The sequence below is a fragment of the Neofelis nebulosa genome, chromosome 2, assembly GCF_028018385.1.
Source record: "Neofelis nebulosa isolate mNeoNeb1 chromosome 2, mNeoNeb1.pri, whole genome shotgun sequence".
NCBI classification, from domain to species: Eukaryota; Metazoa; Chordata; class Mammalia; order Carnivora; family Felidae; genus Neofelis; species Neofelis nebulosa.
The window spans coordinates 204,189,486-204,213,095 of NC_080783.1; the positions used below are offsets into that span (position 1 = coordinate 204,189,486).

The following is a 23,610-nucleotide window of genomic DNA, read 5'->3' on the forward strand; positions in this document are numbered from 1 at the left end:
CGGCTTCCAGAGCAGTTGCTCCAGGGCCCCCAGGGATTCTAAGTAATGGTGAGTGCTGTCATCAGAGCGGAGGGGTGATGGGGGGGATGACATGGGGGCGAAGAAGATTCTGGAACAACCCACAAGATATTGCAGGCCCAGCCCAGGAATGGAGTAGACAGCGTCCCACGGTGAGGAGGCAGCGGGGTCCGCACCAGACACCCCGGCTGATCAGAGCTATGTCTCCGCTGTCGACGGTGCTGGTGACTGACACTTACCTGCAGGTTAAGCGCGATGCTGACCACAAGGTGCCCGAAAATTGCCAAAAGGGCGCCGATCAGGTTTTCCTGTAAGGAAAATTCACAGGAGAAGATGTGAACTGGGTCGAAGCTAAAGGGCCCCAGGGCACATCTGAGGTCCCACTGTTTGCTGTCCCCAAACCAAACCAGGAAAACATCTGCCACAAAGCCACACCCCTGACCTTCTATTGGAGTTTTACTACTCATGGTCAACGCGGCTGCTTTGCTGGTTTACAAAACATTGCCCTGAGCCGGATACTTCCAGAAAGCAACGTCCACCAGTCATAAAGACCTGGTAAGGCCTGAATCTGCTCTGCTATTCCCTTAATGGATCGACTCCCCTTAGTCTTGTGCAGGAAAGCAACATCAGAAATCAGAATTTACAAGAGAAACAAAGGCAGGAATACAATTTGCCATTTTATCAGTGGATTCGTCATGTTGCCAGAGGGGTCTCAATGAGACTCTTTTTTTTTTAAGTTTTTAATATTTAGCTTTGACAGAGAGAGACACACAAAGAGTGTGAGTGGGGGAGGTTCAGAGAGAGAGGGAGACACAGAATCTGAGGTGGGGTCCAGGCTCTGAGCTGTCAGCACAGAGCCCGACGCGGGGCTCGAACCCACGAACCATGAGATCAAGCCTGAGCCGAAGTCGAAGTCGAACACTTAACCGACTGAGCCACCCAGGCGCCCCTCAGTGAGACTCTTTAAACTGGCTAATGTGCTTAATTTTTAATCATTTCATTTATAAACATTTAATTTCTATCACCTTAAGAATAAGGTTCAGATTTCTTGGCATGGCATTTTCTTTTAACCTTAAAAGATGACTACCAAATATATATTCATTGTAGAACAATCAGGGAATACAAATAAATGACAGGAACAGTAACAATTATGACATAATAGAAAAGCCACCTGTAATTCCAAAACCCAGAGACAACTCCTGCAAACATTTTGTTCTTGTAAACTTTTTTCTGTCCATAATTCAGATATGAATGACAATGTTAGTTCATTTGATAAAAATAAGACTATAATCTTTTTATAACCCACTTTTACTTAAGATATTATAAACACATTCCCCTGTCAAGCATATTTAATTCATCATTTTTAATAAATATCAAATAACTCGTCATTTCAATGTACCGTATTTTTTATCATTGCTTCTCCATTATTGGGTATTGAGGCTGTTTCCTTTTTTGAAAACACTGCTCTAACTGAATATCCTAGTACATGCATTTTTGTGTATTTATGAGGATTAGGATTACCTCCTTGGGATAAATTCTCAGAAGGGGGACTGCTGGGTCAGAGGGTACTTGCCTCAGCATTTAAACCACACTATACTATGTTGCCAACACACCCTCCGGGGTTATTTCACCACTAAACACCAAGAAATGTTTTATCTTAGCCAAATATGAATCCTCCCTCCCCAGGATGGGCCTTTTCCAACTCCCCCTAAGCTCAAGAGGTTCCTCCCTCCCTGTGAAATATGCTGGGTCCTTAAGGCCTGGGTGGGCCCTAGGAAATCAGCTGTGAGCGAGACAAACACAGTCCTGCAATTCATCTGGAAGACCTAATTAGCAAGTGGTAAGGCAGGGAGTCAAGCCTCTGTCCCTCTCTCCTCCCCTCTTTCCTGGAATCCTGAGGGCCTAGACAGCTAAGAAGGTAGTTGGTTGTGGAAGAGGAGGAGGGAGGGGGTGTTTTCACTGACAGAAACCACCATGGCCTGTCCTTGATTTTGTCCCCAGCAAGGTGCAGCATTGCAAAATAAAGGAAGGATGCTGAGCTGGGAGCCAGGAGACCTGGGTTCTAGGTATAGCTCTGCTGCCTCGTCACTGCATGGCCTTGGGGGAGTCCCTTCCCCTCATCAGGCTTGTGTGTCCCCGTCTGGAAAATGTAAACGCCAGCCCAGATAGCCTCTAAGGATCCTTCCAGCCCCCACCTAAGCCTCTGGTCACCTAAGCCAGACTGCCAACAGAAACCAAGTGAATGAGCAGGCCAGACAGGAACCTGACTTTCATTCATTTCACTTTAGAAAACAACTCCTTAATAGAAGGTCATTGAGGGCATCTCATGGACCCAAGGGAGCTGGCTTCCACTTCTTCCCCAGAAGGCTCTCACTGCTTGAGCTGCACTTCCTTGGTCCTTCTCCATCTCTGTTGATGTGTTTTTGCTGTCTCTCTTTTTTTTTTTTTTTTTTAATGTTTATTTATTTTTGACAGACAGAGAGAGAGAGAGAGAGAGAGACAGAGCATGTGCGGGGGAAGGGCAGAGAGAGAGGGAGACAGAATCCGAAGCAGGCTCCAGGCTCCGAGCTGTCAGCACAGAGTCCGACGTGGGGCTAGAACTCATGGACTGCAAGATCATGACCTGACCCAAAGTCGGACGCTCAACAGACTGAGCCACCCATGTGCCCCTGCTGTCTGTCTCTTCTTAAACAGACTTAAGCGGAAACCATGTGTCTTTCCTGTGGGATCACAAGATCTCAGAGCTAAAAGGGTCACTGGAGATCAACCAGGCCAGGGTTTCCCTAACTGGGTTCCTAGAGATGTCAATGGGATTCTGAGGCAAAAAGCACCACATAGTTAAGTAAGTTTGGGAAACACTGGATCCTGGGTGCACTGCTTGGAGGCCACAGTGCACTGGCAGGTCGGAGGGCCTCACGGGCAGTTCCTCCTCGGCCATCCCAGGTGTCCCAAACCTACTTGGCTCTAGAACTCGTGGTCTGCAGACATCTGTGATGCTCACCCACCTGCCATTTTAATCCCGTTCCTTTTGGTCTGGTAACAGCACCCTGATTTTGCTGTGGAAGGCTCCCTCTTGCCCCCCTCCCCCTTGCAAAGTCTCATTGGGACTGTTATTCCAAGTGCTCTGTCCTCCCTGGACAAAGATGGGCCTAGACTCAAGCTTGAGCCAACCAGGCAGGTCAGAACCTCTCTCTGGGGTATAAATCTTGAACAGAGAAGCATGGAGGCCTGAAAGAAGGCTGGGCTCACTGCTGCCCAAGGCCAGGCCTGGGCAAGTCAGGCCCCAGGGGCCATCCTGGTGCCTGGGACTTCCCCAGACCTCCTTCTCTAGCCCTTCTTTCCATTCTGGGAGCAGCCCCACAGTCTTTTTTGCTTGAGTTGGTTTCTATTGTTTGCCCCACAGAGCCTGAGTCCATGCTTTATGGATGCAGTTTGGGTACGTGTTTATAATGAGTCCAACTCCTAGTAAACCTGAGTGTTCATTTCTTCGAAGGATGGCTTTTGCAGACCAAAAAAAAAACAAAACAAAACAAAAACAAACCAAAAAAAAGCGCCTATCTGTATTACATTGATTTTTTTTTTTTAATTATATTTGTTAGGGACGCCTGGGTGGCTCAGTTGGTTAAATATCAGACTTTGGCTTGAGTCATGATCTCCTGGTTCGTGAGTCTGAGCCCCGTGCTGGGCTCTCTGTTGTCGGCACAGAGCCTGCTTCAGATCCTCTGTCCTCTTCTCTTTCTGCCCCTGCTGTGCTCATTCTCTCTCTCTCTCTCAAAATAAATAAACTTAAAAAAATTATATTTGCTATAAAAAAACCGATTCACAAATTTCGTTTCTTTTACATAAAATCTTACCAAGGAACTAAGAAATGCTTGTAAGTCTAATAAACTGCACTTAAGAATATAACAAACATACGTCTTAAATATTCCAATGCCGTTTACATACAATAAATTCTGTTATTCCTTCCAGTTTAAAAAGCAAATGACAGAACTTCTGCTTCCAGCAAGATGGAGCGGACTCACTTTTTCCTATGCTTCCTGCTGTGTACAACAGGAAACCCTGGATGTTGTATACAAAGCAAACATGAGATGACTCTGAAAGGTGGAGAGGAGAAGGCAGACAGGCTGGGGAGCTGGGGGCCCGAGGAACGACACGGCAGTGGGTTCCCTGGGTTTTCTCCTCACCTCACGTCGCTCAGACTCGAAGCTGAAGAAACGGGCAACCTGGGAATAATAATGGGTATAGACAAAAAAGCTCTAAGAAAAGCCCGTGCTCTCTAGCCAAAAGACCAGAAGATGAGCAGTCAAGCAAGACAGAAAACTTTTATTGTTTTTATTAAAAAAAAATTTTTTTTAATGTTTATCTATTTTTGAGAGAGAGAGAGGCAGAGTGCGAGTGGGGGAAGGGCAGAGAGAGAGGGGGAGACACAGAATCCAAAGCAGGCTCCGGGCTCTGAGCTGTCAACACAGAGCCCGATGTGGGGCTTGAACCCATGAACTGTGAGATCATGACCCAAGCTGAAGTCGGATGCCTAACCAACTGAGCCACCCAGGTGCCCCAAGACAGAAAACTTTTAGACAACTGCTGTATTCCAAATATCACAGGAAAAAAAAATAGCTCCCCCCCGACCCAATCCCCAACACCAGCAGAGGCCAAGGAGGGAGCCTAGATTTCCAACCTTTCACAGTTATAACAAGACACCTTAACCCACATGCTGGGATTATCAGAGAAGGCCCAGGACGGATCTGGGGTCCAGTGATGAGGCACCTCCCCACCCCACAGAGTGAGAAGAGCCCACACAGGGAGCGTGGACTTCTAACCCCAGCTGGCAGCAGCGAAGTCCCCTTCTCCTACTGGGTGGTGTCAGTGGAGGCCTAGTGGAGAGACAGGACTTTTACCATTACACTTTCACAATTATACTGTCTGAGTTGGGGTTACCATTTTTGGTAAATAAAAGTGGAATGATGCCTGCCAAACATCTCTCTCATCTCTGTATGCCCTCAAGAGGTGGGAATTTTTCTCCCCACCATCCGAATCTGGGTAGGCCTTGTGAATGAGGTGGAAATGAGGCTCTGGGACTTCTGGGCTCAGGCCTTATACCTTCTACTTTTGTACAGAGGGAATTCAACCACCTATAAAGAAGTCCAGCCTATCCATAAGGAGGGACAGGGGTCATGTGGAAGACCAAATAGATATATGAGTGGGCCCAGTCAACAGCAAGAGAAGAGAAAGGCCCAGCCATCTCGGCGAACTGCCAGCTGAGTAAGCCACCCCAGCTGAGGCTCCAGACATGAGTGATGCCATTTTGGATTCTCCAGCCCCGGTCCAGCACTCCAGATGATACTGTAGCCCAAATTTGCCCTCTTAAGAACAATTTAAGTGTATAATGCAGTACTGTTAAATATAGGCACAAAGATCTCTGGAATTTATTCATGTTCCGTAATTGAGACTCTAGGCCTGTTGACTAGCAACTCCCATTTCCCCTCCCGCCAACCCCACAACCACCGTTCTACTCTCTGATTCTGCGAGTTTGACTGTGGTCTACAGCTCATCTAGGTGGAATCATGTGGTATTTGTCGGTCTGTGATTGGCTTACTGCCTCAGTGAGTGTTAGCTGCTCTAACAAATACCACAGACTGGGTAGCTTCAACAATATTTTTCACAGTTCTAAAGGCTAGCAAGTCCAAGATCAAGATTTTGGCTGATTCTGTTCGTGCTTAGAGGTCTCTTCCTGGTTTGCAGGTGGACACCTTCTTGCTATATCCTCACATGTCAGAGAGAGAGAGAGAGAGAGAGAGAGAGAGAGAGAGAAATGATCCTTCTGTGTCTCTTCTTACATGGGCACTAATCCCATTCACAAGGGCTCCACATTCATGACCTCATTATCTCCCAAAGGTCTCACCTCCAAAACATCACATTGGGTACTGGGGCTTTAACATATAAATTTTGGCGGGGGAGGTGGGGGTGGGGGGGAGGATGACAAACATGTAGCCTGTAGGACTTATTTTACTTTGCATTTTGTCCTCAAGTTTCATCTCTGTTGACACAGACTGTTTTCCTTTTTCAGAAAGATGTTTTTCTTTCTCAAGGCTGCATAATATTCACAATATTCCATTGTATGGATACATCACGTTTTCTTTCTTCATTCATCGTCAGTGGACATTTAGGTTATTTCCACACCTTGACTATTGTGGATAGTACTGCGATCAATACTCAAGTCCTATTATCTCTTTTACATCCTGACTTCAACTCTTTTGGATCCTGTTCAGATTCTTGACCTGTAGAATTGCAAGCAGTAAAATGGTTGTGGTTTGTAAATTTAGGTTTCCAGGTGGTTTGTTACTCAGTAGTAGCTAACTGATACACTTCCTTAGTAAACCGAGGTTGATGAATGATCCAGCAGTTTCTGTCTGGGACTCAAGATCTGACTCTATCCCAGATATTCACTAACAGGTAGCTTTCGTCTTTCATCCAACTTGAGTGTGTATGATTCTCCTGCTTGATTTCCCCACCCCCTTTCCTTGCCCAGCTAATGTCTTCCCATTGTAATGCCTGACTTGAGATGCTCTTTAAGGCCATTCTATAGACCTAGCATATCTTTATTTAACCCATCATTACCTTTTTTATTGAGGTAAAATTCACAAATCATAAAATTCACCATTTTGACCTTTTAAAAGTATCCCACACAGTGGTTTTCGGTCTATTCACAATGTTATGAGTGACACCATTGAAAATGGTGGAATAGAGAATTCCAGGGACCCATCTTTCCAGAAAAACAGCTAATGAGCTGACAAAACCTATCAGAATCACTTTGTTTATACAACCCTGGGGTCTAGCCAAAAACATGTAACAATCAGAGGAGGGCATGGTGAAGAGAGAAGCTGTTGCTTTACGGTAAGAGAGCACTGTGGCATTTTAAATTGCCTGCCTCCTATCCCTTACACCCCAGATCTGTGACAGCCATGAGGACACAGAGAGAGTGATACATGAACCTTATTTTTTTAAAAACTGTGGTTGTGGATTCTGACCTGTCTGGTGATCCCTGAAGGGTTGGCACAGGGCTTGTCTTTGTTCTGTCTGACTTTAAAGCCTTTAAAGGTACAAGCAATGGCTGTGTAACAGCTTGGGGCAAGGGACAGTACTCAGGAGGGGCAACAGACAGAAAGAAAAGCCTGGCAGGAAGAGTCTGGGAAAGGAGATACAAAGAGGATAAGGGCTTTCTAAAGTCTCCATGTATACCGGGGAATCAAAAAGGCCATGCATGTAGCCAGGGCTGGATGCATGCTCCAAAAAGGCCTGATCAAACACTAGCCTTCACCTCTGGCTGGCCTGCAGGCTGGATGCAAGCAGGGAGCAAGGGCTAAGGCACAGGGGTATAAATGGCCTGACCAAGCATTGGAGGGCCCCGACACACAGCCAATGTGCTTAGACTGGCAGAATTGGGGGAGGTTTTTTTTTTTTTTTTTCTCTCTTTTTTTCCTTTTTTGGATCTATGTGGTTAAGGAAACTGTCAAAACACAAGGTGACCACCCAACAGGAACAGACTTCATCAGGCTGGATACAACAGCGGTCACATGGACTTTATGAAAAGAATTTAGAAAAATCACGAAAACGAACAAACACTAACAAAACACAGCAAGCGACGACAGCAAACGGGGGAGGGGTGCACATCTGATTTCTTTTTTTTTCCAACGTTTTTTTAATTTATTTTTGGGACAGAGAGAGACAGAGCACGAACAGGGGAGGGGCAGAGAGAGAGGGAGACACAGAATCGGAAACAGGCTCCGGGCTCCGAGCCGTCGGCCCAGAGCCCGACGCGGGGCTCGAACTCACGGACCGCGAGATCGTGACCTGAGCTGAAGTCGGACGCGTAACCGACTGCGCCACCCAGGCGCCCCGCACATCTGATTTCTACAGTTGCAACACAGTATTGGAAATGTCCACTTTTCATCAGTGTTGTACAACCATGCGACTCTCTAAATCCCAAGCATTTCCACCATCTCCCCCCAAAAGAAACCCCAAACCCATTAGCAGTCCCTCTCGGTTCCCCGTCACCCCAGCCCCCGGCAACCACGAATCTACTTCCTGTTTCTGGACCTGTCCTATTCTGGGCGTTTCATATAAATAGAATCCTACAGTATGTGGTCTTTTGTGTCTGGTTTTTCATCGAGCGTAATGTTTTAAGGTTCGTATGTTATAACACGTACCAATACTTCATTCCCCTTTATGGTCAAGTAATATTCCATTACGTGGATATAACACATTTTGTTTATCCAATCACCAGTCACATCTGAGTTATCGCCACTTTCTATTACAGATAACTAACATCCTTGTACGAGTTTTTGTACCAACATATATTTTCGAGTCTCTTGGGTATCTATGGTGACTATTTTAACTTTTGGGCAAATGGTCAAACTGTTTTCCATAGTGGCTGCACCTGTTTACATTCCCACCGGCTGAGGACTCCAATTTCTCCACATCCTGGCCAACAGTTGTTATTTTTCTTTTTTAAAAGTTGATGATGGGGCACCTGGGTGGTTCAGTCGGTGACAAGTCCGACTTCAGCCCATGGATCGAAGAGTAATTTCAACTTTCAAGTCTTATTTTCTAAGAAATACATTTCTTTTTTTCAAAAAAAATTTTGACGTTTATTTTTGAGAGAGAGAGAGAGAGAGAGAGAGAGAGAGAGAGAGAGAGAGGGAGAGAGAGAATGAACAAGCAGGGAAGGGGCAGAAAGAAAGGGAGACACAGAGTCCAATCCGGGCTCCAAGCTGTCAGCACAGAGCCTGATGCGGGGCTTGAACTCGTGAACCACGAGATCACGATCCAAGCCGAAGTTGGATGCTTAACCAACTAAGCCACCCAGGCGCCCCCAAGAAATACATTTCCTAAGGCTATAGCTGCCAGAGAGAGTGATTTCTCTGATGGATCTGGGCAAAGTAAACTGAACACCTTCAGGAAAGGGTTCACCATTCTAGATGCTGTTAAGAATATTTGTGATTCATACAAAGAGATCAGAACATCAACATTAACAGGAGTTTGGAAGAAGTTGATTCCCACCATCATGGATGACTGTGAGGGGTTCAAGGCTTCAGTGGACGAAGTCACTGTGGATGTGGTGGCAACAGCAAGTGAAGTAGAACTAGAAGGGGAGCCTGAAGATGTGCCGGAATTGTTGCGATCTCATGATACACTTGAATGGATGAGGAGTTGTTTCCCATAGACGAGCAAAGAAAGTAAGACAATGGTGGACAGAGAATCTACTCCCGGTGAAGATGCTGTGAAGATTATTGAAATGACAACAAAGGATTTGCAATATTACATAAGCTGAGTTGATAAAGCAGCAGGGTTTGAGGGAAGTGACCCCAATTTTGAAAGAAGTCCTACTGTGGGTAAAATGCTATCAAACGGCGTCACAGGCTATAGAGGAATTGTCTGTGAAAGAAAGAGTCCATCAGAGCAGCAAATGTCACTACTGTCTTATTTTAAGAAATTGCCCCAGCCACCCCAGCCTTCAACACCCACCACCCTGATCAGTCAGCAGCCATCAATATGGAGGCAAGAGCCTCCACCAGCAAAAAGATTCTGACTTGAAGCTCAGATGATGATTAGCATTTTTAAGCAATAAAGTCTTTTAAAATTAAGGCACGACATTGCTTTTTAGACATAACGCTACTGCACATTTAATAGACTAAAGTATAGTGTAAACATAATTTTATATGCACTAGGAAACAAAAAATTCATTTGACTCACTTTACTGCAATATTTACTTTGTTGTAGGTTGTCTAGAACCAGATTTGCAATGTCTCCAATGTGTGCCTATACCTATGTTTCTAAGGGTTTTATAGTCCTAGCTCTTACATTTAGGTGTTTGATCCATTTCGAGTTATTTTTTGTATATTATGGGAAGAAGGAATCCAACTTCATTCTTTCACATGTGGATATCCAGTTGTCTCTGTCTCATTTGTTTAAAACACTATTCATTCCTCACAGAAGTAGTCTTAGCACCCTTGTCGAAAATATGTTGGCCATAGATGTGTTGGTTTATATTTGGACTCTGTATCGATATGTGAGTCTATCCTTCGGTCACTATCACATGGTTTTGATTGCTGTAGCTTTGCAGTAAGTTTTGAAATCAAGAAGTTGAAATCCTCCAACTTTGTTCTTCTTTTTCCAAGACTGTTTTGGCTAGTTGGGGTTCCTCATGTCTGCATATGAATTTTAGGATGAGATTGCCTCAAGGGATTTTTTTATTCAAAAAATTTTAAAAATGTTTATTTATTTTTGAGAGACAGAGCACAAGCAGGGGATGGGCAGAGCGAGAGGGAGACACAGACTCTGAAGCAGGCTCCAGGCTCTGAGCTGTCAGCACAGAGCCTGATGCGGGGCTCGAACTCATGAACCGTGAGATCATGACTTGAATCGAAGCTGGATGCTTAACCAAATGAGTCACCCAGGGGCCTCTCAAGGTATTTTCCAATTTCCCCTGTAATGTCTTCACTAACTCACTGGTTACTTAGGAATGTGTTGTTTAAATTCCACATATGTGAACTTCCTACTTTATTGTTATGAATTTCCTTTTGCTATTGATTTCTCACTTTATTCCATTGTGATCAGAGAACATACTTTATATGATCTCAGTCTTTTACATTTATTGACATTTGTTCTATGGCTTAATATATGCTCTATCCCAGAGAATATATGCTCTATGCCATATGTTCCATATGCACTTGAGAATAATGGGTATTTTGTTACAACTGAGTGAGATGTTCTGTAGATGTTGGTTGAGTCTAGTTGGTTGTTGTTCAAGTCTTCCATTTTCTTTTTATTTTATTTTATTATTTTTTTTTTATTATTAAAAAAAATTTTTTTTAACGTTTATTTATTTTTGAGACAGAGAGAGACAGAGCATGAACGGGGGAGGGTCAGAGAGAGGGAGACACAGAATCTGAAACAAGCTCCAGGCTCTGAGCTGTCAGCACAGAGCCCGACGTGGGGCTCGAACTCATGGACCACGAAATCGTGACCTGAGCTGAAGTCGTTCGCTCAACCGACTGAGCCACCCAGGTGCCCCCAAGTCTTCCATTTTCTTGACAGTGAGGTACTGCTAGTGAGGTCCTGAAGTATCCAATGATAACTGCTGGACTGCCTGTTTCTTCTTTCCATTCTGTCAATTTTTGCTTCATGTATTTTGGTGTATATATTTTATTATTGTTATATCTTCTTGATAGATTGACTCTTTTACCATTATGTAATGTTCTTCTTTGTCACTCGTAATGATTTTCATCTTAAAGTCTATTTTGTCTGATGTTAGTTTAGCTAGTTCAGCTCTCCTTTGGTTATTGTTTGCATGGACTATCTTCTCCCACTTTTTTATTTTCAATCTTTTTTTGTCTTTGACTCTAAAGTGAGTATCTTGTAAATAGCATATACTTGGATTGTGTTTTTTTAAAAAATCTATTCTGCCAATCTGTCCCCTTTAATTGGAGAGTTTAATTCATTTACATTTAATGTAATTACCGATAAAGAAGGATTTCTACTGTTTTGTTTTCTATATGTCATGTCTTTTTTTTTTTGTTCCTCAGTTTCTCCATTACTCCCTTCTTTTGTGTTAAAGAGATATATTTCTTAGTGTACCATTTTAATTCCCTTATAATTTCTTTGACTATTTTTGAGTTATTTTCTTAGTGATTGTGTTAGGGATTACAACTGCCATATTCAAGCATGTGATAAGGCATTTATAATTGCAATTATATGTACAAATATTATAGTACATATAATAGTAAATTTAGTATTTAGTAAATAGTAAATATTTGTATCACATACTATAATTAAAATACATGTATTGAAATACAGTATAGGCAAAGATGTAGTAAAATTAACAAGATTTCAATTTCCCCAACCCTTTCTGGATATATCAGGTTAACCCAATGTGCCTCTAGGTGAAAACTTATCAGCATAATTGATAATGCCTTTTTGGTCAATGCCACAGAACTTATTGAGGAGGAACAAAATAGGTCACCCCAAAATATGTCACTTTGGCATATTGATTATTTTGAATTAAAGTTACTTAAGAAACAGCCAGTACAAGCAGGATACTCTGAGGCCCCATTTGTCCTCCTGAAAGTGGGAAATAAGTCTCCATGTGAAAGGTACCTTCCCAGTATGTACCAGAAGGAAGAAAGACATTCTTGTCACCAGAGATAGGAAATTTAAGGCCAAGAAGCCTGTATAAACAAAACTTGCTACTACTTCACTAATTTACTACCCAAAGCCCAACCCCTTTTGTCTTATCAATTCTTCACAAATTTATTGTCTAAAAGGTATGAAAGTTACCAGCTTTGGTTACTTCTTTGGGGCCTCCATATGTATGACATTAAATTTTTCTCTTGTGGAATCTATCTTATGTCAATTTAATTATTAGACCAGCCAAAGAATCTACAAGGAGAGGGAACCTACACTGTGAAAGCCAAACAAATACTGTGGTAAATGAAATGTATATAGTACTTTGTTTTGAATGAGGCCGAAAGAGGCTCTCCTCATATTGTTAGCTGATAAGTCAATAAAAATAGTTTATCACTATGCGATTTTTAGCACAAAACTTAGAAGGAATTGAAAGAATTTAGGGATGCTGCCATAACAACATTCCTTCCATTCCAGGTACTTCTGTGAACACGTTCTCAGCACCTCTAGCTATAAAACCCCAAACCTGCAACAGAGCTGATGCTAAAATCTGTCCCATTCTAGCCATCAGTAATATTTGTCTTGAATATTAAAAACAAAGTCCCATTCTCATTCAGATATTCATTTTAAAAAATTTTTTGAATTGTTTATTTATTTATGAGAGAGAGCAAAAGAGAGAGAGAAAGTGAGGGGCAGGAGGGGCAGAGAGAGAGGGAAACACAGAAATTAAAGCAGGCTCCAGGCTCTGAGCTGTCAGCACAGAGCCGGATGCGGGGCTCAAACTCATGGTCTGTGAATTCATGACCTGAGCTGAAGTCGGACGCTTAACTGACTGAGCCACCCAGGTACCCCCAGATATTCATTCTTCATATGTTATTTTATGCTTGATCATTATTATAAAACTTTATATTACATTAATCAACTGCTTTTATTCAATTGGATCAATAAAAAGCTTCTGGGTTGAATCAGTTATTTCTGAACACGTTAAAAAGAAAGCCAGAGGCCCAAAATGGCCTCACTTAGGCCAACTCACCAAACTGGGGCTTAATACCTCCCCTAACTGAAGTTCTAACCTCCCCCAGAAATGTAGTCTTAACTGGTCAGTCAGGAAGCTTCTGGTCAACACCAATAAAGTACTCTGTCACATGGACTCTCTCTATCCCCCAAAGGAAGATGACACAATCCACCTAATAAGACCCTTTTGTCCCCAAAGGTCATCTCACCTGAAATAGCCCTTTTTTCTGTTTATAACTTTCTTGTCTTGCTTTTAAAACCCCTTCCCTTTCTGTAGCCCTTGGAGGTCCCCTCTACTTGCTGGATGTGATGCTGCCTGATTCATGAATCAATTGATAAAGCCAATTAGATCTACAAAATTTACTTGGTTGAATTTTTGTTATTTCACAAACCTTATGCCAAAGGAAATATTAACAAAGTGAAATTCGATCGCCTATTTTACATCCTTTCTTGTAGACAAGTAGGGTATGTGTCCATATAATTTTTAAGTGTTCAAACACAGACACTGTTTGGGGACAAAATTCTGTGGGGGAAAGGTCGGGAAAATACCAAGTTAGGGAGAAACAGGAATGACGTAAAAATTTCCGACTGCTAAGGAAGAGCTTTTTCAGGGGCTCCTGGGGGGGCTCAGTTGGTTGAGTGCCCGACTCTTAGTTTTGGCTCAGGTCACGATCCCAGGGTCAGGGGATGGAGTCTGTCAGGCTCCACGCTGAGCGTGGAGCCTGCTTAAGATTCCCTCCCTCCCTCTCTCTCTCTCTCTCTCCCCGCCTCTCTCCCTCTCCCCCACTCGTGTGCGCGCGCACTCTCTCTCTCTCTCAAAATAAAAAAATAAAATAAAAAGAAGAGTTTGTTCCGAAGGCTGATGGTAGATATCACGTGGGCTTTATATCTCAGGGGCTATAAAAAAAATACTCGTATTAAAATGTGCTAGAAACGACATACTTTGCAAATATAAACTTGTGACACAAGTTTTATGTCTTAGATGTCAACCAAAGGAATGAATGGGGAAACACAAGGTGTTTCTTTAGAGGGTCAAGTCTGAAGACCTCAGAGGAAGCCCTTCATTAAGTGTAGCTCATTAAGGCTACAGAGCAAGGAACTCATCCTCAAGGAGGCAGAGATCTGGGGGCCAGGCAGGCACTCGGCGCACAAAGTCAGTTTATCTACGCTAATGATTAATGGTTCAAAGAGTTAACTGGCAGTGATTCTACAGCGACTGCCTTGGGCAGAGAGGAGACAGAAGGACCCTGGTTCTGGCTCCCACAACACCTCACAGCTGCCTTATTTCCTTTATGGGGGACAAAGGGGAGCTGGAACCAGGCTCTGGGAGTTGTGCAGAAAGCGGAGACCACAGCGAGGGCTTTTCAGAGGGCATGTGGGGATCACGCGGCTGCAGGTTCAAGGGCGGGCTGGGGGATTTGCTTCACCCCCTCGCTAGCTGGGTCAGCAGTGCCCCTCTCTCAGAGCTGGTGCGTGGACTTCCTGAGATAGTTGGGAGAAAGCACTTACCTCGGTAACTTGGAACTAGGGTGAGCTGGAGGAAACTGCCACTATTTTGCCACTTAGACCCATACGAAATGGTAGTTTCATATGGTTCAACCTATAACTGGTAGCTATTTTATTTTTACCGCAAGAGACTAAGCTGTCCTCAGATGCAATGCCGATGAGGTCCACAAGGCTGCCCGAGAGTGTGCTAACAACTCGCCAGGTGGAAGTAAAGAGATCAAGGAGGGAAATGAGCCCCTGTGGCCATGTAGACAAGTCAATACTATTTCGGGGAGGAGGATGGTGAGGGCCCAAACCTAGAAATAAAAACCGTAGGGGCTCCTGGGTGGCTCCGACTCTTGATCTCGGCTCAGGTCGTGATGTCGGGGGTTTGCGGGTTTGAGCCCCATGTCAGGCTCTGAGTGTGGAGCCTGCTTGGGATTCTGTCTCCCTCTCTCTCTCTCAGAATAAATAAACTTAAAAAAAAAATTATAAGCAGGCTAAGCAGCAGAAAAACAAGGTTAAAAGGTTACTATGATAATCAAGGACGGTATTTACGGAGTGTTTTTATACATACACATTCGGTGTGGCGTGAAACCCTTTCCATGCGTTGCCTTTGGGCCATAACCCACCTATGAAGTGTGTACTGTCAGGAGTCTTAGGTTCGGCACACGGGTTGGAAGGACTTTATACGTGAACAAAGTAAGGCCCAAAGAAATGTAACAACTTGGCAGAGGTGGGGACGGGAGGCTCTGTGTCGCTCCAGGTCTGACTTCCAGTCTCCCGACGGTCACTATTCCTCCGGGCTGTCTCCCACTGTGTTCTCTGAGGTGCCCTTCAAAGGCGGCCCAGGTAAATTAGGAAAATAAGACAACCCTGTCTCGGGAGTGCTACATTCCCACTAGTGACACAGGCAGCTGGGGTTTCTTTTAAAAGCCATTTCCACAAGTATATCAATCTCCACGCATAATAACTGGCTACAGACAGACCTGGTTAGTAACAGCGCAATATAATTAAATGCCCTTTCATCCAGGCATTTCAAAGGGCTTCATCAAAGTTAATTATGCCCCAAGCCCTTGTGAAGTGGTGCTTGATTCAATTTTGTGAGCATTGAAAGTCAGGCAAAGGCGATGCCACCGGCCCAGGGGTTACACAGTTTGAACGTACACCTATTAGCAGTCCTCAAGTGTGTGGCAAGAGGCGATTCAGAGTCGAGGTGACAACCGGCAGAACTCCTGACGTTAAGCTCCGCCTCCAAACCTCAGAGCTGGAAAACTGCAAAATGGGGGTGTCTGGGTCTGCCGGCAGGGAGGGAACGAGGTGTGGGGCCCGGGTGGCTTCCGCCTCTGGATGAGCCACCGACTTCCTCTTTTTGCAGAGGAACCACACCAGGTGTGTTCACAGAAGTTATTTAAAGGGGGAAGTGTTCAACAAGTCCACGTGGATGGCTAACCCAGAACAGGGATTTGACCCTGGACTCAGTGACTCTGTCTCAAGACTAAAACAGATTCCTGCCCCACTGAGGGGCAGGTTGGGAGAACTGCCTGGTGGTGGCCTCAGGCCAGCATCTTCACCTGCCATATCTTTGGATCCTGAGTTCCTCCGCACGCGATGTCAGATGGGGACGATGCCGCTGAGGCAACACCTAACTGGCTCCCAACTGGCTCTCGACCTCATTGGGCAGAGTCCACTGAGGTGGAAGAGAAGGGAGGAAAGAGGCAAGGGCCAGCCTCATTTGGAGGCAAATACCTCCATGGGGGCTCCTGCCAGTGGAGAATTTCAACTGCCCGAGAAAGACCAAGACATGGCCAAAGTCAGAGTGAGCAAGTGGCAGGGTCGGACCTTAACAGGTGTCCCCAGCACTTTGGTCCCATATATACAGGTGAAAAAGTAGTGAGGCCTCCCAACTATCAGGAACCTTATATTGAGGACACAGGTAGACCCAACTGGGACACTTTGAAAACGAAAGGGGGCTCTATTAATATACGTGGCCGTGAGGCACAAGCCAGGACTTTTGGTCCCTGTACTCATAGTGCAGCCTCTGAATGGGAAGGGCTGCTGGAGAGGGAAGGAGGGTGAGGGCCACACTACAAGCAGGCAGCAAGGTTTTAAACTCAGCTGCTTTCTTGGCGTGGCTTCAACAGATCTCAATGTCAAGGGTGGGGCAGCAAAATCAAGGTCACTTCTCTCTCTGCTTCAGCTTCCCTGTGTGGATTCTGAAGACCAGAAGTCCTGAGCTGGGGTCCTGCCTGCGCCACTTACTGCTGTATGACTTCAGGGGAATTACCTTAACTCTCTGAGCTTTGGCTTCCCCTATGAAAAATGGAGGATTGTAAACCCTCATGGGATTGTCATGTTACATGAAATAACATACATGTTGGGAATGTCATGCTACATGAAATAACGTACATGTTGAAACATCACCTGGCACATAAAAAAGTACTAAAACAATTCTAGCTTGTTACTATCATTATTTTTTATCATTTTTATTTTTATTATCACTATTCTTAGCAATAGCTCTAAGGACCTTTTTGGCGCCAGCTACGACTCTGGAAAAAAAGTAAACGGTTTCCAGAAAAGCAGCCAAAGGTCCCAGAGGTAGGAAACCTTGCCGAGTGAAACCTCAGCTCAGATCTCCCGTAACATCTGCTTTACATCTGCCAACAAGAGCCTCTATTTAAATATCACGGTGACAAGACCAGTCATTACTTGCTATTTAAACTCACCTCCCACAATCCCTTGGGCTTAAAACTGCCAACAATTCAGTATGAATTGCATTCTGGCTTGCTCTGAGGGTTACTCATATTCAAATACAAGAGAGGCAGCTGCCTGGCTCTCCAGGCTCTGCTACTTCTGTAACCTGGCTTCAGGCCAGCTCCCTGATGCTTACCTTCTCCAGCAGGGGAGGCATTATCTTCCCCAGGGTTGCCATTTCAATACTTACTAACCAGTGTCAGGGAGAGAAGGGGCCTGGCAGAGTGGTGGGCCCAATGCAGGCAGCAGGGAGCCATGGATAAAAGCAAGGGCCTTGGCAATGCACACACTCAATTCGAATCCCAGCTTTACTACCTACTGACTGTGTGTCCTTGGGCAAGTTAATTAACCGCTCTGTGCCGGTTTCCTAATACGTAAAAGGGGATTATAATAATACCTACCTTGAGGGGCCCTGTAAGGATTAGCACAGTCCCTGTCATATAGTAAACAGTCAACACAAGTTAGCTGCTGCTATGATCGTGATGATTACTACAGGAACTGGGAATGGGCTATGGAAGTGTGATAAAGGACCTATATTTTCCTGCCAGGAAAACTGCCAAAGGTGATACCTGAGCTGGAGCTGGAAGAATATGTAGCATTTCTATCAGTAGAGACAGGGGAGGATGCAGGCAGCTTCAGTTTCCTGCATCTGTAAGTTCAGGTCATGGTCGCAATCGCCATGTAGGGTGGATTTAAAACTGACCTGCAGAGAAGTTGCATGCCTTTCCCCCAAGTGACAATGACAGACAGTGAGAGAGCTGGGCCTTGAAGACAGGTCTCTCTGAGTCTAAAGGCCATGCTGGTAACACCCCTCCCAGCTCTACTTTTGTATCAAGTTTGTCCTGAAGGCTAAGGCACTGATAGAAATAGCTTCCCCCACCTCCCTCCCAGACTGCAAACTCCTTCAGGGAAGAGAGAGCTCAGCGGTTTATACAGCCCCGCCCACCCCACGCAGGCAGGAAGAGCAGGTGCTCAGCTGAAATGCCTATTCGCTAAATACAAGAAACTGAGGCCTGACTCTTCCAGGCTGAGGCCAAGCCTCCAGTGCCGGCAACCCCTTGCGATGCTGCCTTCTGGGCAGCTGGCCTCTTGGGCTCCCTTTCACAGACCACCCCCCCCCGCCGCAACAACCAGGGCAGAGAGCAGCGCTGCAATTCAAACGGCGTGCTCCTAACTTCACCTCATTGATAAAGTTGCACTTGGGCCCTCTTAACGTTTTCCTTGCCCCAAAGATAAGAGATGATTTGGGGGCAGCCTGCCCAGCCCACATAACCACTTTTCTCTGAGAGCCGCGTACAAGGAGGGAGCGCCAGAAACCTGTCTGCTGTGTGAGACTCCACCCACCTGCCCACCACAGATTGGACCAGGGTAGACACCTGACCCAAACTGGCCAATCGGGTCTTCCCTCTGTCAATGGCGGGGGAGGAGTTCCAATTTGTTCTAACCTCCTTCTTGCCCTTATTACCTCTGGTGCGCAGGAGCTACCTTGTAGTCTTATAATTGTTTTCCCTTTTGTCTCAGCGCCTCTGAAATGGGTTTTTATTCCCTGCAACCCAAATAGCCTTAACCAAATCAAGGTGGAAGGAAGCAACTTCCTCTCTCCCTAGGCACAATTAACTACACGCTCCTCCGCTTTGGGCACCAGCCTCTGTTCCTCTTTGTAAACCCCAGGCACTCGTGAGTCAAGCACCTCCCGCATGCCTCCTGCGTGGGCTAGGTGCTTTTTCATTGATCCACATGGCTGGAGGGAGGAGGGATGGAGGGAGGGATCACTACCACCATTCTACCCATAAGAGAAGCTCTGAGGGGCTAAGCCACATGTCCAAGGGCACTTAGCTGGGAAGGAGCAGAATAGGGATTCGAGGACGCGTCTTCTTTCCCTTGATCCCCCCTGGAACTTCAGTTCGCTCATAACTGTGCATGTGCCGTCTCCCACCTCAACTCCTAAGCTTGTTGGTAGAGTCACCATGATTGATTTACCTTTGCTCCGGCACCCGGAAGGTACTTCTACAATAAGTATCTTTTGTAATTTGTAACTGAAATGGAAACTTATTAGAAATCTCACCTGGGAGAGTGTTCTGTGTTTTCTTAGATTCTGTATCTGTTTGTTTGGCATACATTCATCACAGCCAACTGCATTAACTGTATTTTCTTGTGTTCTCTGTTCTTGATGCTCTGGCATTTGTGGCCTCAACTCACCCGGCAGAGACCACCTCTCCCAGGGCTAGCCAATTCTTAGAGACAGCAGGGACGCAAGCAGCACTCTAGGATGCTGGGTTTACACTCACCCCGCAGTAGAAACAACCTGAACATCTAACAGTAGGGGATGTGTCCAGAAAGTTTTGATAGAGCAGCTCAACAGATTACTGGGCAATCCGTTCAAAAAGTATGCGTTAAGTCACGACTCAATGACACGGGGAAATAACCCACAAATAGGGCTACGTGAAACAACCAAGATAGGAAACTTTCTGTGCAGTCTGATCCCAAAAGCGTAACACCAAAAAAAGACAGGAAGGAGAAATATGAACAAGGCTTGTCTCTGAGTAATAGAGTAGGTGATTTAAAACAGACAAATCATCTAAGTGGGAATACCTCCCTTTAAAAATATTTCTCGGGGCGCCTGGGTGGCTCAGTCCGTGAAGCACCTGGCTTCGGCTCAGGTCACGATCTCACGGTCTGTGAGTTCGAGCCCCGCGTCCGGCTCTGTGCTGACAGCTCGGAGCCTGGAGCCTGCTTCGGATTCTAGGTCTTCCTCTCTCTCTGCCCCTCCCCCACTCGTGCTCTGTCTCTCTCTCTCTCTCTCTCTCTCTCTCTCTCTCAAAAATAAGTAAACCTTGGGGCGCCTGGGTGGCGCAGTCGGTTAAGCGTCCGACTTCAGCCAGGTCACGATCTCACGGTCCGTGAGTTCGAGCCCCGCGTCAGGCTCTGGGCTGATGGCTCAGAGCCTGGAGCCTGTTTCAGATTCTGTGTCTCCCTCTCTCTCTGTCCCTCCCCCGTTCATGCTCTGTCTCTCTCTGTCCCAAAAATAAATAAACGTTGAAAAAAAAAATTAAAAAAAAAAAAAATAATAAGTAAACCTTAAAAATTTTTTAAAAATATTTCTCTTTCTCTTTTTATGTTTTTCTCTAACCCCCTGTCTTTATGTACTTCAGTGAGTGTTTCTTTCTTCTGGATTACCCGTTCTACATTTGTGCCTGTTTCTGCCGCTAACAGGCATGCAGACCCCGGAAATACGTGTTAGCCAGGGCTATGGTGTGTTACTCTCGGGTTAGAAAAACACCACATTTCAAAACCAGAAAGAAAGCTCTTGCCTTGTAGGAGAAGGAAGCCTCGCTGCCGCCGGGGTCTGCGCTGCTTGTGGGCGGGAGCGGGCGCAGCTGCAGGGCCGCACCGCGGGCTCGGTCCATGGCGCTAGTGGAACATTCCCTGGGAAGCTGGAGCTGCCGCTAGGCGGGGCCGAACCCGGAGACCATCTCTCCTGGCGGGGGTCACCTCCTTTTGCGGGGCCGTTGGAGGACTTCGAGGCTCTTCTGGCTGATTTACAGCCTCTCCCTCACCTTCACCCCGAGAAGTGCCAGGTTCTGTCTCTCCCAAGCAGGCAGGCGAGGGTGCGATTCCTTATCCTGGCGGCGCCCTAGGGTGGTGGTGGGGAAGAACATGAAGAATGCAAGTACAGTGAGCCCAGCTTGATCACCCAAGGGGAGATACACTTTGAGGACAAAACGCAAGCCGTCATGAGAAGTGAAGTCATTTACAAAATTATATCATGCCTTTGGCCTCCCCTAATAAAGACATGGCTCAGGATGCCTGGGTGGCTCAGCGGATTAAGGAGCTGACTTCAGCTCAGGTCAGGGTCTCACGGTTTGTGAGTTCCAGCCCCTCGTCGGGCTCTGTGCTGACAGCTTGGAGCCAGGAGACTGTTTCAGATTCTGTGTCTCCCTCTCTCTCTGTGCCTCCCCTGCTCACGCTCTGTCTCTCTCTCTCTCTCTCAAAAATAAACATTAAAGGCGTGCCTGGGTGGCTCAGTCTGTTGAGCGTCCGACTTCAGCTCAGGTCATGATCTCACGGTTCCTGGGTTCAAGTCCTGCATCAGGCTCTGTGCTGACAACTGGGAGCCTGGAGCCTGCTTCAGATTCTGTGTCTCCCTCTCTCTGTCCCTCCCCCACTTGTGCTCTGTCTCTCTCTCTCTCTCTCTCTCTCTCTCTCAAAAATAAATAAAAGGTAAAAAAAAAAAATTAAAAAAATAAACAAACATTAAAAAAATAATAAAAATAAATAAATAATAATAAAGACATGGCTCATCTACCTCAAAACCTTTTTCCCTGGCCCTTAAAAATTTCCTTTCCTCAGGGCACCTGGTGGCTCAGTTGGTTAAGCATCTGACTCTTTTAGAATATTTTTTTAATGTTTATTTTTGAGAGAGAGACAGAGTGTGAGTAGGGGAGGAGCAGAGAGAGAGAGGGAGACACAGAATCCAGAGGAGGCCCAGGCGCTGAGCTGTCAGCCCAGAGCCCGACGCGGGGCTCGAACTCACCGACCATGAGATCATGACCTGAGCCGAAGTCAGGCGCTTTGCCAACTGAGCCACCCAGGCTCCCCAAGTGTTTGACTCTTGACTTCGGCTCAGGTCGTGATCTCAAGGTTCATGGGATCGAGCCCCACATTAGGCTCTGCACTGACGGCATGGAGCCTGCTTGGGATTCTCTCTCTCTCTCAAAAATAATTAGGGGCATCTGGGTGGCTCAGTGGGTTATGCATCCGACTTCGGCTCAGGTCATGATCTCACAGTTTAAGAGCTTGAGCCCCACATGGGGCTCTCTGTTGTCAGTGCACAACCCACTTTGGATACTCTGTCCCCCTCTTTCTCTGCCCCGACCCCACTTGTGCTCGCTCTCTCTTTCCCTCTCAAAAATAAATAAACATTAAAAAAAAATAAACAGTTAAAAAAATTTTTTTTCTAATCGCCTTTTTGCTCCCCCCCCCGGCTTCCTTCTTCCCGTCATATCCTAACTGAAATCCTACCTTTTCCATAGGCTCCCCTACATAAGAAGTAGAAGATTGTCTTGTCTGCCTCTCCAGGCCTCCAAAAAATATCGAACCACCTGTGTTCGATATCGGAATGAAAGAACGAGAAGAAAAGCTATCTTCACGAATGGTGGAAGAACTGGGCTGCTACCCGAAAGTCAGCCTAGCACAGGTGAGGTAACACTGGACCCTGGGAGAAGACCTGTGTGACCGGATCATAACACCTCTGGGAGACTCAGGTGTCTCATCTGTAAAGTGGGGGTAATAATGTGGCTTCAAGTAAGATCGTCAATGACAGTAATTCCCGTTGACTTTATCGGACGGGTATTTTCAATGCATGTCAAGCTTGTCTACCAAATGGAGAAGAAAGATGAAGTATGCTCCTAGGGTTCTGGAAGGCCTGGCCAAAAACACCTTACCACAACGCTAAGAGTTTCTTTGAAGTCTTCTTATAGTAGAAAAGAAAAAAAAAAAAAATCAATCATACAAATTTGAATTCTACTGCAAAGTCTATGCTCATTTCAATTTAAAAAATGTTACAAATAGCTTTTGATCTGTTATATGCTACCTGTTTGCCTTGGCCAAGTCATTTAACTTTCCAGGCAGTTTTCTCTGCTGGAAAATACAGATAATCAGATAATAACATTTCTACCCCCCACAGGGCTGTTGTGAGAATTTGATGAGATAATGCATGTAAAATGCTATGCATAACAAATGGCCAATGGATGGCAGCTATTATTAATTTTATTCTTATCAGTTTAATTATTTAATTTACCCACAAATGTTCCTTTCTTTCATGCATTCATGCTACATTTATTGAGGGCCTACTATATGCCAAACAGACACAGCCTCTGCTATGCCTCAAGGCATAAAAAAAGTTGCTCTTTGTCCTGTGACTTCCAGTTCCTTCTGTTATCTAGCCCTCTCCCCAGGAATGCTGGTTCCTGGTAGGAGCAGCACAGTCATATGTCACAGGGCTAACACTGCGTCCAGCATCTAGGAGACACGAGATGCAGGGCTTGGCACAGGGGCAGCCACGAAGACCATTTAGCCCAGGTCTCACTTTGTTGAAGGGCCTCAAAATTAAATCATTGTTGCTATCTCCAGATGAGGTTACACATTCAGTATATA

The 23,610-nt window shown here is 45.5% G+C and overlaps 1 protein-coding gene across 3 annotated transcripts in view; it reads right to left on the minus strand.

Moving 5' to 3' along the window:
- Positions 1 to 23,610, minus strand: part of NIPAL3 (NIPA like domain containing 3) — a 50,320-nt gene that overhangs the window by 24,695 nt on the left and 2,015 nt on the right. For all 3 annotated transcript variants that reach the window (XM_058718629.1, XM_058718631.1, XM_058718630.1), the window contains exons 2-3: positions 20,766 to 21,088; positions 258 to 326 (exon numbers count right to left, since the gene is read on the minus strand). In XM_058718629.1, coding sequence (XP_058574612.1) covers positions 258 to 326; positions 20,766 to 20,861 — 165 coding nt within the window. In that variant the 5' untranslated portion in view covers positions 20,862 to 21,088. The remainder of the gene's footprint in view (positions 1 to 257; positions 327 to 20,765; positions 21,089 to 23,610) is intronic.